An 11483-nucleotide genomic window follows, 5' to 3' on the forward strand; every position below is an offset into this window, starting at 1 on the left:
TGCTGCTGTTCCAGTGGTATTGATGCTGGTTTCCAAATTGCATAGTATATGTGGGTATATATTGTTCTCTGAACCTGGAATCTCCCTGAACCTGGAATCCTGCTAGAAGTGGGGTGCTGTTAATGGCAGATACATCTTCAAGCCTCGCTAAATCCTGAAACCTCCTGCTATCATTCAGCTGTAGTAGGCTCTGTGCTGGTGTGCTGTTTATGACCCAGAAGGTTGGCGCAGTGGCCATGCTATCTATACTGCAGAAGGTCTGGGCGGGAACACTGCTGCTAGGGATGTATTGCCAGTACATTGGTACACCGCTGCATGTAGCCTGCTGAGGGAAGGCTACACAATCATTAGCGTACATGCAATTATTGCACATTCTCTCCATAATGAGCAAGTGTGCTGCTTACTGATATTTTACTGATATTCTTAATCCAGGATTATACTCTCAAACACACACACACAATGTTAGAAAATTATTCATATTAATCTCCTCTCTATTGTTTGAAAGGAAGCTTTGACTGCATGTTGAGAAAACAATCAGGGTTGAAATTATCTCCTGATTGCTAACTACTATAGGTTCAACCTACTGTGCGAGGATTTATATTGAGGTGGTGATGTCAGTTCCAAACTCACATTGTGATTGGTAGAGATGCATTGTCAACGTCACCACTCTGTCAACGTCTCCAAATATGGCTGTGACGTCACTTGTGCGACTGCGACTCCTTGCCTCCAGTTTCTCATGTCTCAAATACAGCCTATTCTCCAAGTATGGAAATACAAACATAGGAAATAAATATTCAGACAGCCTTAGTGCTCTATCATATTACTTGAATCAAAGAGAGGTAAATAACCCCCTACTGATTTTCTTTTTAACTTTCAAAACTGGTTCTGAATAGAAACTAGCTACTTCCAATTATACAAATGTAATGGCCCAAAAAACGTCATATATGGGCATGTTACGTGGCACTGATCAATCCAGCAGTTTGAGAGATTAGCTATGGACACACCGGCCGACACTCAGACAGACGGACAGACCCTCTCATAGACGGCTATAGCCTCAGTGGAGAGCATATCTCTGCTTGTGGGTTTGAACTCTATATTTGGGAAAGACTGATGTCATCGATATGACATTATCAATGTGACATCAGTACTTAGAGGCCAGTCTAGAGTCATGAAGAACAACACTGGACCTACTCTGATCCCACAGCCTGGAGGGGTAATGCTCTGAGGTTATATTCTGGAGTATACCGTAACAGTATCTGGATATTGAGTTCACTGGTCTGTGGCAGCGTGCACAAGACACTTGTTGTTCACTACAGACAGGTTAATCAAAATGCCATCATCCACAAGAACACAGGTTCTATCTCTGTACAGGATGTTGCTCAGAGAGAGCAGGAGATTCCCCTCATATAACTACAGGACCTATGCTTTGAGGAGGGTGCGTGATGCGTTTCAAGCCAACCGGACAGTCGAGGTTTATCAAACGGTCCAGAAACTGATGGAGGACGGATACAAGACACTGGCCCTCATACAGAGACAGGTGTCCATAGGTAAGATGTTCTCCACTCAGAGGACCATCATGGAGAGGAAGGAACGTCGTTGAGAGATGACAAGGAGGATAGAGGCAAGACGGTGGGCACGTGCACAGATAGACACGGGGTGGTGCTAGATCACTGGCCCTTTTGCTCTCTGGACAGCAAGAAGTGCCCTCTTCCCAAAATAAAAATAAAAATCACACTCTTGTGAAGTGAGGGGCGCAGGACAAGATTTAGCAGACATTTGACCTGAATTCCCCTTTCATTGTCAATGGCGAATCTTGAGACGTGTGGGACAAAAGCTGTTTATAGGATGGGCTAGGCTAGCGCCCCTCAAAAATCACACGTGTGTGAAGTGACGGGTGCTCTTCTTATCATCATACATCAGCCAATCAAATCATCACATTCCGTGCTACAGACACACACAAAGCTGTGCATAGGAGGAGCTAGCACCGCTCACAGAATGCTCTGGTGTGTCATGTACTTCTAATTTAATCCATCTACTTCCTGTATATAGACTTAAAAAGAAAATCACACCCGTTTGAAGTGAGGGGCGCTCTTATACTGGCCAATCAGAATGCCTGTTGCCTGTGACTGGTTAGCCCATTTGCTCGTTTTCATGTGACGTGAACTTTCCCTTCAATGTCAATGGCGTTTAATATTTTGATGTTTCATTTACATCATATTTAGCGGACATTTGACCTGAATTCCCCTTTCGTTGTCAATGGCAAAACTTGAGACGTGTGGGGACAAAAGTTGTTTATAGGAGGCCCTCAATAAAACCAGTTTTCTAATCATATAACAAGAGTTTGCTGCTTTAAGAGGAAATACTTCTTGTTAGATACTTGTTGGCTAAAGTTCAGAAATGAAAACCATATGCTCCTGTGACTTAATCAATGTACACCATTTGGAAGTATGTTAAACTCCTCATTCCAGTATTACAGTAGTGGACTCTGGTTATATAATATTACCTCATGCTCAGCTGGCTAAAGTGGTGGCGCTGCAGTAGATAGGGCTTATGTGTCCTCCTCACACCGCAGCTCTCACGTTTTGGCTGAACCCACTGCAGGTGGTCAAATGATGGAAAATGAAGGCAAAATGGAGGAAAATAGGCAAAAATAGGTTTCATATAGCCACATCCATCTTGCTCTGCTCTGTGTTGTTTCTCCACATCGCTATCAGGTGGATTATTTTTTGACTCTGTAACAAACGATGGGACTATTTTCAGCTGGATTTTCATGAAATGGAGGTACAATTAAGACGGCGTGATTCTTCAATGGTTAGTGTAAACACCGGCAGGGAACATAACTTATTATTATGATTTATAACGCAGTAAAGGTGGACATATTATGTCCAAATACTCACCTGATAAAATGAACATTCACTTGTTGTTCTCAGTGCCACCAAACAATGGTGGCAGATAATCTGTTTTCAATGGGCTGCCAATAGAAATACTGTTGAACATGCATGGGCAGGCAAGTGGTTAATTTATTTGTGTATTAATTCTGGCTACTTATTTATTAAGTGTTAAATAGCTCTATAGGGAGTATAGGCTATTCTGGTAATAATCATTGAGTGTTCAGTACAGCTATTTAGTAAGCAGAAAGTTCATTTTCAGGTTGGGTACCAACTTCAGTTCATCCAACTAGGAGAGGCATATATACAGGCTACAGCAGGATAAACAAGTGAGTTTTGAAGTAATAATTCCTTTGAACATTTTCACAGGCCTATAATTTATTTAATTCTAATATAATGCCAGATTGAAAATGGTTAAAGATATTCAGAAATACAGCAAAATATAATTTGTAAGTAATATCTTACTATAGTAACTAGGCTACTGCATAGGCATATACATCACTGTTTTTGTGGCCTAGTTGTGAAACAAATAACACTTTCACCAAATGCAGAAGGCCAGTTGCAACTTTTCTGTTTTGAGCATGTCCTATAACAACAGCATTTGTCTTTGTAGGCACATGTAATTGTTGCAAAAATGTGATGGTCGTGGTAGTCAAAACAACCAAGATTCAAGATTGTTATAGTTTATAGTGTTATAGTTATGACTAGGTTAGTACACAGAATAATTATAGGGAAATATGGGGTTGAAAAAACAGTGGCAAATGGTCTCACACAGAGGCACCACTACACATCAGCATCATGCTATCCATTGTTCATAACAAGAAAACTATACAAAATTATAAATAAAACACCTTGACCAAAATGTGGCAAAATTGTCAGTGCTCCTCCTGACCTTTAAAGCCCTACATGGACTTGCTCCACCGTACATGTCCAGCCTAATAAAAGCATACATCCCCCCACGACCTCTACGCTCCCAAGATGCTGGAAAACTCAGTCACATAATACCACAATAAAATAACGGTTGGGGCCTGTCTCTGGAATGCTCTCCCACAAACAGTAAGAGATGCCAACTCACTAGACATTTTTTAATCTAGACTTAAAACCCATCTTTTCTCCCTGTATTATGGTTCCCCCTATTTTCACTGAAATCACTATATTCAAAACCCTATATGCCATTTTAATAGATTTTCTGCATTTTTAACTGTGTCCTAACGTATGGTACTTTATGTCATCCATGTGTATTGACACATCGTATTATGCTTGTTATTGTGTTATTGTATTTTCGGCTTTTTGCTGTGTATTGTTGTGATGTTGCACTATAAATAAAAATCACACCTGTGTGAACTGAGTGGTGCAACTACCCCCCCCCCCTCTCTCTCAGCGCCCCTACTGGTACTAATAGTCATACTGGTGCTCATTAACCAACACATAGGTAGGTGAACACGGACATTGCTGTTCCTTGGAGTGGTTGCACCACTCAAAAATAAACTGAAACTGAAACTGGGAGGAAAAAAAAACACACATTTGAGGCAGCAGCGCAGTAACTTTCAAAATAGGGAATCCAGTTGAGGACCCCCTGGAACTCCCTCAAGGACCCCCTGGGGGGAGTAAGGTTTCTCTAGTAGGCCCAGGGAGTTGGGCTCTTTCTCTGTATCCTCGTTATGAGTGCAAGGGTGGTCAGTGGATATGGTCAAATGGGTTTAGTGTAACTGAAGACTCCCACGGGGAAATGCTTGACATGTGTTGGCCACTGGGCGGCTATCTGGAAAAACTTGACGTTGTTCCACTCGACTCCGTCGATAATCACTTTCAGCATGGTGTGCTGATGCTTGGCTGTGCAGACTAACCTGCTAATACCATCGATCACTTGGCTCTTAGTGTCCATCTCTTTCTCCTTGAGCTTCTTGCTGAGGAAAATCACTTTCTTGTTCTTGGTGACCACAGTCATAGCCATACTGGGAGGAGAGGGGAGTTCGCCACAGCCGGTGCCGCCATAGGGCAGTCTGCTGACTTGGAGAGAGCAGAAGTTTCCTTTCAGGGTGTTTTTCCGCACATCTCTCTTCTCTCCATCCTTCTTCTTCTCTGGGCCCTGCCATGTCCAGTAGTCCACCTGGAGCCCCATCACCTCACCACCGGTGCATGGACAACCTGCTCCAGAGAGGCCTGTGGAGATAGAAGGGGACTGAGAAAGTGGACTCCCTATCTCTTTACCATACAGGCCAGCCAACGGGGGAGTCTGTGACGACAGGATGCCAGTGTTACTACCCCCCATGGCATCGTCCGAGTCCACTGAGGTCGAGAGGCTGTGCTCCACAATACCAACCTTTACAACATCCACAAATGGCACAAATTCCTGACAGGAGTCGACATTCTTCTGTTTGTAGGTGAGCATGGCTTCTGAGATGGGGAACTGGTGGGACACGTTAGCACCAGCCAGATACTCAACAACTCGTCCTGCTACATCGATGCAAACTGAGGTGGGCCGTTCCATCCTACGGAACAGCTCCCTCCATGCTGTGTCCATGAAAATGCTGTTGAATCTGCTGTCAAATGAGGCTATATACTTTGCCAAGGGGTTTGAACCTATGGGGATGACCAGGAAGACGATGTAGTTGAGCCAGTCGGGCGTTTTGTTGGCCAGCTGCTCCACGAAAAACCTCAGGATGGTGCTCAGGTAGCTCTGGTCCCCCACCACCGCCACCTTGATGGTGGGCAGGGCCTCCACATGGCAGTTACAGAATCTCTGGATGCGGGTGAAAATAGTATTGAAAGCAGCCTGCACGTCGGCAGCAGAGCAGGTGGATACGATGGGCTGTTCCTGTTCATGGAGCACCTCCGCTACATACCGTCCTTGCCATTCCATGGTGTTGACGAGGATGATGCTCTCTGGCAAGCACTCATCAGAGATGAGTATCTGATTCAGCTGGTCGTATACAGACATCCTGGGAGCCTGTGCTCTGGAGTCTGAAGAGCACCCGCTGTCCACGCAGATGCTGGATGTACTGTTGGGCCATCGCTGAAACTTGTTCTCCACTTTGCTGGATAACATGGAGATTTGGGACTCTGTCTTGAGTGTGCCCACTGTGGTGTCAGCCAGTTCGGTAATGACATCCCAGCTGCTTCTCACCTCCTCGGGCTCTGTACCAACATCATCCATTTCTGTATTCATGGAAGGTGTGTCTTCAACTCTGTCGCATTGATAATTGTCCCCTTGCACTTTAAACTTGTCAACAGCCAGAAATTCTCCACCAGGGAAGGACAGTTGTCTTTCTTGGATCTTTTGGCTGTGTACGCGTCCAATCTCTGTATGGGAGCTGGAGTGGGACATCCCTTCAAAAAACGGCTTGAGTTGTGGCCTGGGCATGCTGATGATACTCTCATTGTCCTCCATCTCTGATCCACTATCACTCTGGTTGTATGCCTCTAAGCTGTGATACAGCAAATCCAGGTCCTCCTCCACTTCCTGAGTCTGGTTTACTGGGTCCAAGTCCAGGACCCCGTCAGTTACCTTGAACTTCTTCAGCAAAGCCACAAACTTCTGCTTGAAGTTTGGGTGCCTGGTCATAGGAGAGGTACGGCTAATTTTCCTCCTCACCTTCTTCTTCAGCTTCCTGACCAAATCGTCATAGAGATCACTGGCTTCCTGCTCTGACAAATAACTGTCATCATCTTCCTCTGAACAGGTCATGTAAGGGGAGCGGTCTGAGGTTTTTGTCTTGCGTCTGGCCCGGCCACTACTGTCCTCATGGTCGATGGGTTGGCTGGACAGAGAGTACACCGTTATCTCTGCCACACGCACTGGCGGCTCCTTCACCTTGCTATATAGACGAAGTATGTGTTCTCTGTCTGTCGGGTGTTGCATCACATCTGTCATATCAATGACTCCTTCAGCCAAAGTCTTGTAGCCCAGGATGGTGTGGTGCTTGTAACGCTTTCTTCGCTGCAGCATGATCTGGAGTCGATTGGCCCTCTTCAGAAAATGGGGATACTGTAAGGAGAGGTAAAGCTCCAGATCAGTCTCCATTGGGCGACTAGGTGGGAGAACATACTCGTGTGATCTCAGGAGCCTTTTGTAACCCTGTATTTTCACAGCTATAGACAGGGAGTTGAGTTCTTTATCCAGTTCTTTCAGGATAATGAGTTTCTTCAACGTGAGACTGCAAAGCCTTGGAACACAGCTTGGGGATGATCGGTCTAACTCCCAGGTTGCGATGATGTTCAGAGGAACGGGCGCCATGCCGGAGCTTGAACCCAGGACACCAGCCCCAGTGACCGATCCTGTCGGGAAGGTGGTCAGTGCTGGTCCACTGCCGCCACTGCTTGGGTTCGGGAACCCGGATCGAATGCCTGGTCTATCTAAAGCAGCTGCCGCCATCAACTGCCTGCGAAGAGTTGAGCTAACTGTCAGTGTGGGAGCTAGCCCTCTCTTTATCCATAACAGTGACTACACTTTTTTTTACTGTGCCTAGCGGGATACCTGTGTCAACCTACTGATGTCACAATGACATAACCATAATGGAGTTCTCACTACAGCTGCGCCCAAATATGGTTTGTCATCTAATCAAACTGTGTCAATATAATGTAAGATTCAAACGATTCAGGTGGCTCCATATATGGAGCTCCACTTCAACCATGATCATTATTGGAGCTCCAGGTTGACCATTATGTCAGAAGAAGTACATGAGATTGCTCACTCAAACATCTTGAGTAATCATGGCGATCTAACGTGAAATCCTCTCATCCTTTCATACTTTGTGAGTGTGTGTGTCCCTTTTGTCCCGTTGGTGTGTCATCGATATGACATCATAGTACTGATGTCATAGACTGTTCTCGACCGGTCTAGACTCTATTTGGGCATGCCTGATATGTAACTCCATATATGGATATAAAATAACTGGTACTTTGAAAACTGGTAGCCATACCATGGTACCATGCATGGTAACGTTGAGTTGCTGCGAGAGTGAGGTCTAGCCAACACCAACTCAGGATTCCTGTATCGCTGCCCTCCACAATTTCCTATCCAACATCAGGTTCTTGAGCTCTGCAGTCTTAGCCAAGATGTCGCGCCATAGCACGTCTACATAGATGGTAGGCTCTTTCCCCTCCTGGCTTTGCTCCCATAGGGTCAATTTACTTGCCTCAAGTTCTGGGTGCCTGATGCAGTGCCCTGCAGCCTCATCCTTCTCTCTCTGACTTTGTCCGTGACCCGTGGTAGGTCTCCATAGAGGTCAACATTTCTGATGCGGTCCATCGATGTGACACCTATGTCGTAGCATTCTTGTGTAGACTCCATCCAGGGCTTTTTCCTGTCGTACTGTGAGGGTCCATGTCTCGCCCCCATACAGCAGTACTGACTCCACAGTAGCTATGAACAGCCGCCTCTCTGGTAGCCAAACCATGCATTAATGCATCGTACCAGTCTTCCAGACTTGCATCATTCCCGAGTATAGGCCAGTGATAAATTCCAGAAATCTTTGTCTCTTCATGCCCAAATATGGACATGTCTGATGTCACTGTGCCGACATCATAGAGGACTGTCATAAACTGGCCTCCAATAAGTACCTTGATAATGGGTACTGCACTAGTGAGACGGAAATCATAGGATTGCTAATCTTGCCCTTTAATAGCCAAGTTCTAATAAAGAGTGATATGGATGACACGGGCACCGAACGGATGTTCCGTGACACGCGTGACTTGTCTGGGATGGATGATGACCCTCCATCTTATTACAACGTCCAGCGACAGTCACTGCTGCACACGTCGCTGGTCAAGCTGCATCAATACAAAAAGCGGGCAGAACCCGACCTGCGTCGTACCGTTCTCATCATTAACCTGGTGCAGAACCTCCAAGAGGAAATAGACCAGGATAGAAACTGCCAGGTGCTGTTTCCCGAGGAAATGCACTGGTCTTGTGTTTCGGGCTCCGAGGAAATGGACTGGTCTTGTGGTTCGGGCTTGTCCCAGCAGCCCATGGCCAGTGGCGAGCTTTTGTACCAGCCTCCATCTGTGTACCAGGATCTTTTGACCTTTGACCCCTATCCTGAGGAGGAGGAGTCATACTGCTGGGAGGAGGAGGATGATGATGAGTCTTTCTGGGAGAAGACCAAGAAACCCGTATCTAAGAGATAGATGAAGTAGGGACTAGGGACCCCCACTATATTGTATTCAACTGTGTTGCAGATTAACAATGGCATGGATGTCATAGATGGCTTCATAGACCTGTTTGACAGCACTGCCATCAGTGTTGTTAGATTCCTGTTAACGTGTATCTTCTTCTCTTCCCCGAAAAGTAGTAGTTCTGCTATTTTTGGCAAAAATTCTCGTTAGAATAGGGATGCGATGCTGGGGATCAAGTGGTTCCCTGTAGTAACTCTGAGGACCCCCTAGGGGTGCCAGACCCCCTGTTGAAGATCCCTGACATAGTAGAGAAGGTCATCAGCCCCAGCTCCATTCTAGGAAAGGAGTTGACAGAGGAGGTGGACCTACTCTATATCAATCTTGACGCTGTCTAGATGGATCGACAGAACTAATTCAAGTTCCTATTTAGCAGTATCATAATGAAAACTCACAAAGTGTGAAAAACATTCATAATTATGTGAGAAAACAAACATGTTTACTTACTGAATAATTTGGTGATTTGGCACTGAGGAGAAACATGGATGTTGACAGACATCTACAGTTTACATGTTTGTTTTCTCACATAATTGTGAATGTTTTTCACATTTTGTGAATTCATTCATGATCCCAGTTTCCGACATCCCACTTACAAGACTGACATCAACATGACATCATCAATATGATGTCATCAACATGACAGCAGAGTTTGGAAGTACATGACTTGACGCTGAACTGGCGTTTTCTCCTGAACCCTTAGACAATCAACAACCTGTCTTGTTCTGCAGAACTCGTGTTGTGTTGAACTCAAATTATTGTTGTCGTTTGCTATTGTTTTGATGTCCCGGCCGGGGAGGATGCTTCTGTCTTCTATCAGGAGGTTCTCTGTCCACCCACTCAGATATGGACCAAACCAGCAGCCCAAAGACTCCATAAAGAGTGTTGAACTGGAGAGAGACAACCTTCGACCTCTCTACATGGACTTCCAGGCCACCACCCCCGTGGACCCCAGGGTGCTGGACGCCATGATGCCCTACCAGGTCAATCACTACGGCAACCCTCACTCCAGAACGCACGCCTACGGCTGGGAGAGCGAGAGAGCTGTGGAGAAAGCGAGGAAGCAGGTAGCCGATCTCATAGGGGCGGATCCCAGAGAAATCATCTTCACTAGCGGTGCCACGGAGGCCAACAATCTGTCGATCAAAGGCGTGGCAAGATTCTACAAGGCTTCGAGGCGCCACGTGATCACGACACAAACGGAACACAAGTGTGTTCTAGACTCCTGCCGTGTTCTGGAGGCAGAAGGATTCAGGGTCACTTATCTGCCAGTCCAGTCCAGTGGCTTAGTGGACCTGCAGCTCCTAGAGGACTCTATTGGTCCAGACACCTCTCTGGTGTCAGTGATGACAGTCAACAACGAGATAGGTGTCAAACAACCTATCAAGGCCATAGGTCAGTTATGTCGCAGCAAAGGAGTGCATTTTCATACTGACGCAGCTCAGGCTGTAGGGAAAATTCCCCTTGACGTCAACGACTGCAAGGTCGACCTCATGTCCATCAGTGGACACAAGATATACGGTCCTAAAGGCATAGGGGCTCTGTTTGTGCGTCGCAGGCCCAGGGTACGCCTGGAGCCGCTACACAGTGGTGGTGGCCAGGAGAGAGGCCTGCGCTCTGGCACTGTCCCCACCCCTCTGGCTGTAGGCCTGGGAGCTGCATGCGAGATTGCCATACAGGAGATGGAGTACGATCATCACAGAATATCTACACTCGCTGAAAGTCTGATGAGGAAGATCACATCTGGACTCACCGATGTCATCTTGAACGGAGATCCGGAACACAGATTCCCTGGCTGTATAAACCTGTCCTTTGCCTACATAGAGGGGGAGAGTCTATTGATGGCTCTGAACGACGTGGCCCTGTCATCGGGAAGCGCGTGCACGTCTGCATCTTTAGAACCGTCTTACGTTCTCAGAGCAATCGGAGCGGAAGAGGACTTGGCTCACTCCTCTATCAGGTTCGGTATTGGCAGGTTCACCACTAAGGAGGAGGTGGATTACACCGCGGCCAAATGCATTGAAAAGGTTAAAAGACTGAGAGACATGAGTCCTTTGTGGGAGATGGTCCAAGAAGGAATTGACATAAAAAGCATCAACTGGACGCAGCACTAGACTCCGCCCTCATCCAGCTCAGCTAATCAGTGGAGAGACATAATGAAGTGTGTGGCATTGCGTACTATACTGCTGGCCTTGTTTTTCATTACAATACTGCTGAACACAAACATACAATCATCATATCCCAAATTGTGATCTCATGTTGAGGGGCCTCTAGTGCACGTGAAACCGCGTTCACTTCTGCCCATAGGGAGCACCACAAATAAAAACACAAACTAGATCTATGCTACAAGGAGCACACCTGTCTAGTTAACTTTAATTTGATGAAGGACCCAGTGTCAATTGTCAGACAATTGACACTGGGTGA

The 11483-nt window shown here is 46.2% G+C and overlaps 4 protein-coding genes across 4 annotated transcripts in view; 2 read left to right on the top strand and 2 right to left on the bottom strand.

Moving 5' to 3' along the window:
- Window positions 1-238, bottom strand: part of LOC310873709 (protein strawberry notch homolog 2-like) — a gene marked incomplete at both ends in the record, with an annotated part of 42995 nt that extends 42757 nt beyond the window's left edge. The window contains one exon of the mRNA XM_083786258.1: window positions 92-238. Coding sequence (XP_083642384.1) covers window positions 92-238 — 147 coding nt within the window. The remainder of the gene's footprint in view (window positions 1-91) is intronic.
- Window positions 239-1330: 1092 nt separating this feature from the next.
- LOC310873710 (LYR motif-containing protein 4B-like) lies at window positions 1331-1600 on the top strand (the record flags this gene model as incomplete). Its single annotated transcript, XM_083786259.1, has 1 exon — window positions 1331-1600. The coding sequence occupies one exon, from the start codon at window positions 1331-1333 to the stop codon at window positions 1598-1600; it is 270 nt and encodes an 89-aa protein (XP_083642385.1).
- Window positions 1601-4578: 2978 nt separating this feature from the next.
- On the bottom strand, window positions 4579-7263 carry LOC310873711 (phosphofurin acidic cluster sorting protein 2-like; the record flags this gene model as incomplete). The annotated part of the gene is made up of 1 exon (XM_083786260.1): window positions 4579-7263. The coding sequence occupies one exon, from the start codon at window positions 7261-7263 to the stop codon at window positions 4579-4581; it is 2685 nt and encodes an 894-aa protein (XP_083642386.1).
- Window positions 7264-8537: 1274 nt separating this feature from the next.
- LOC310873712 (cysteine desulfurase-like) lies at window positions 8538-11173 on the top strand (the record flags this gene model as incomplete). The annotated part of the gene is made up of 2 exons (XM_083786261.1): window positions 8538-8896; window positions 9904-11173. The coding sequence occupies 2 exons, from the start codon at window positions 8538-8540 to the stop codon at window positions 11171-11173; spliced, it is 1629 nt and encodes a 542-aa protein (XP_083642387.1).
- Between the last annotated feature and the right edge of the window lie 310 nt (window positions 11174-11483).

This window comes from Protomyctophum parallelum (assembly GCF_964188405.1).
Source record: "Protomyctophum parallelum genome assembly, chromosome: 16".
NCBI classification, from domain to species: domain Eukaryota; kingdom Metazoa; phylum Chordata; class Actinopteri; order Myctophiformes; family Myctophidae; genus Protomyctophum; species Protomyctophum parallelum.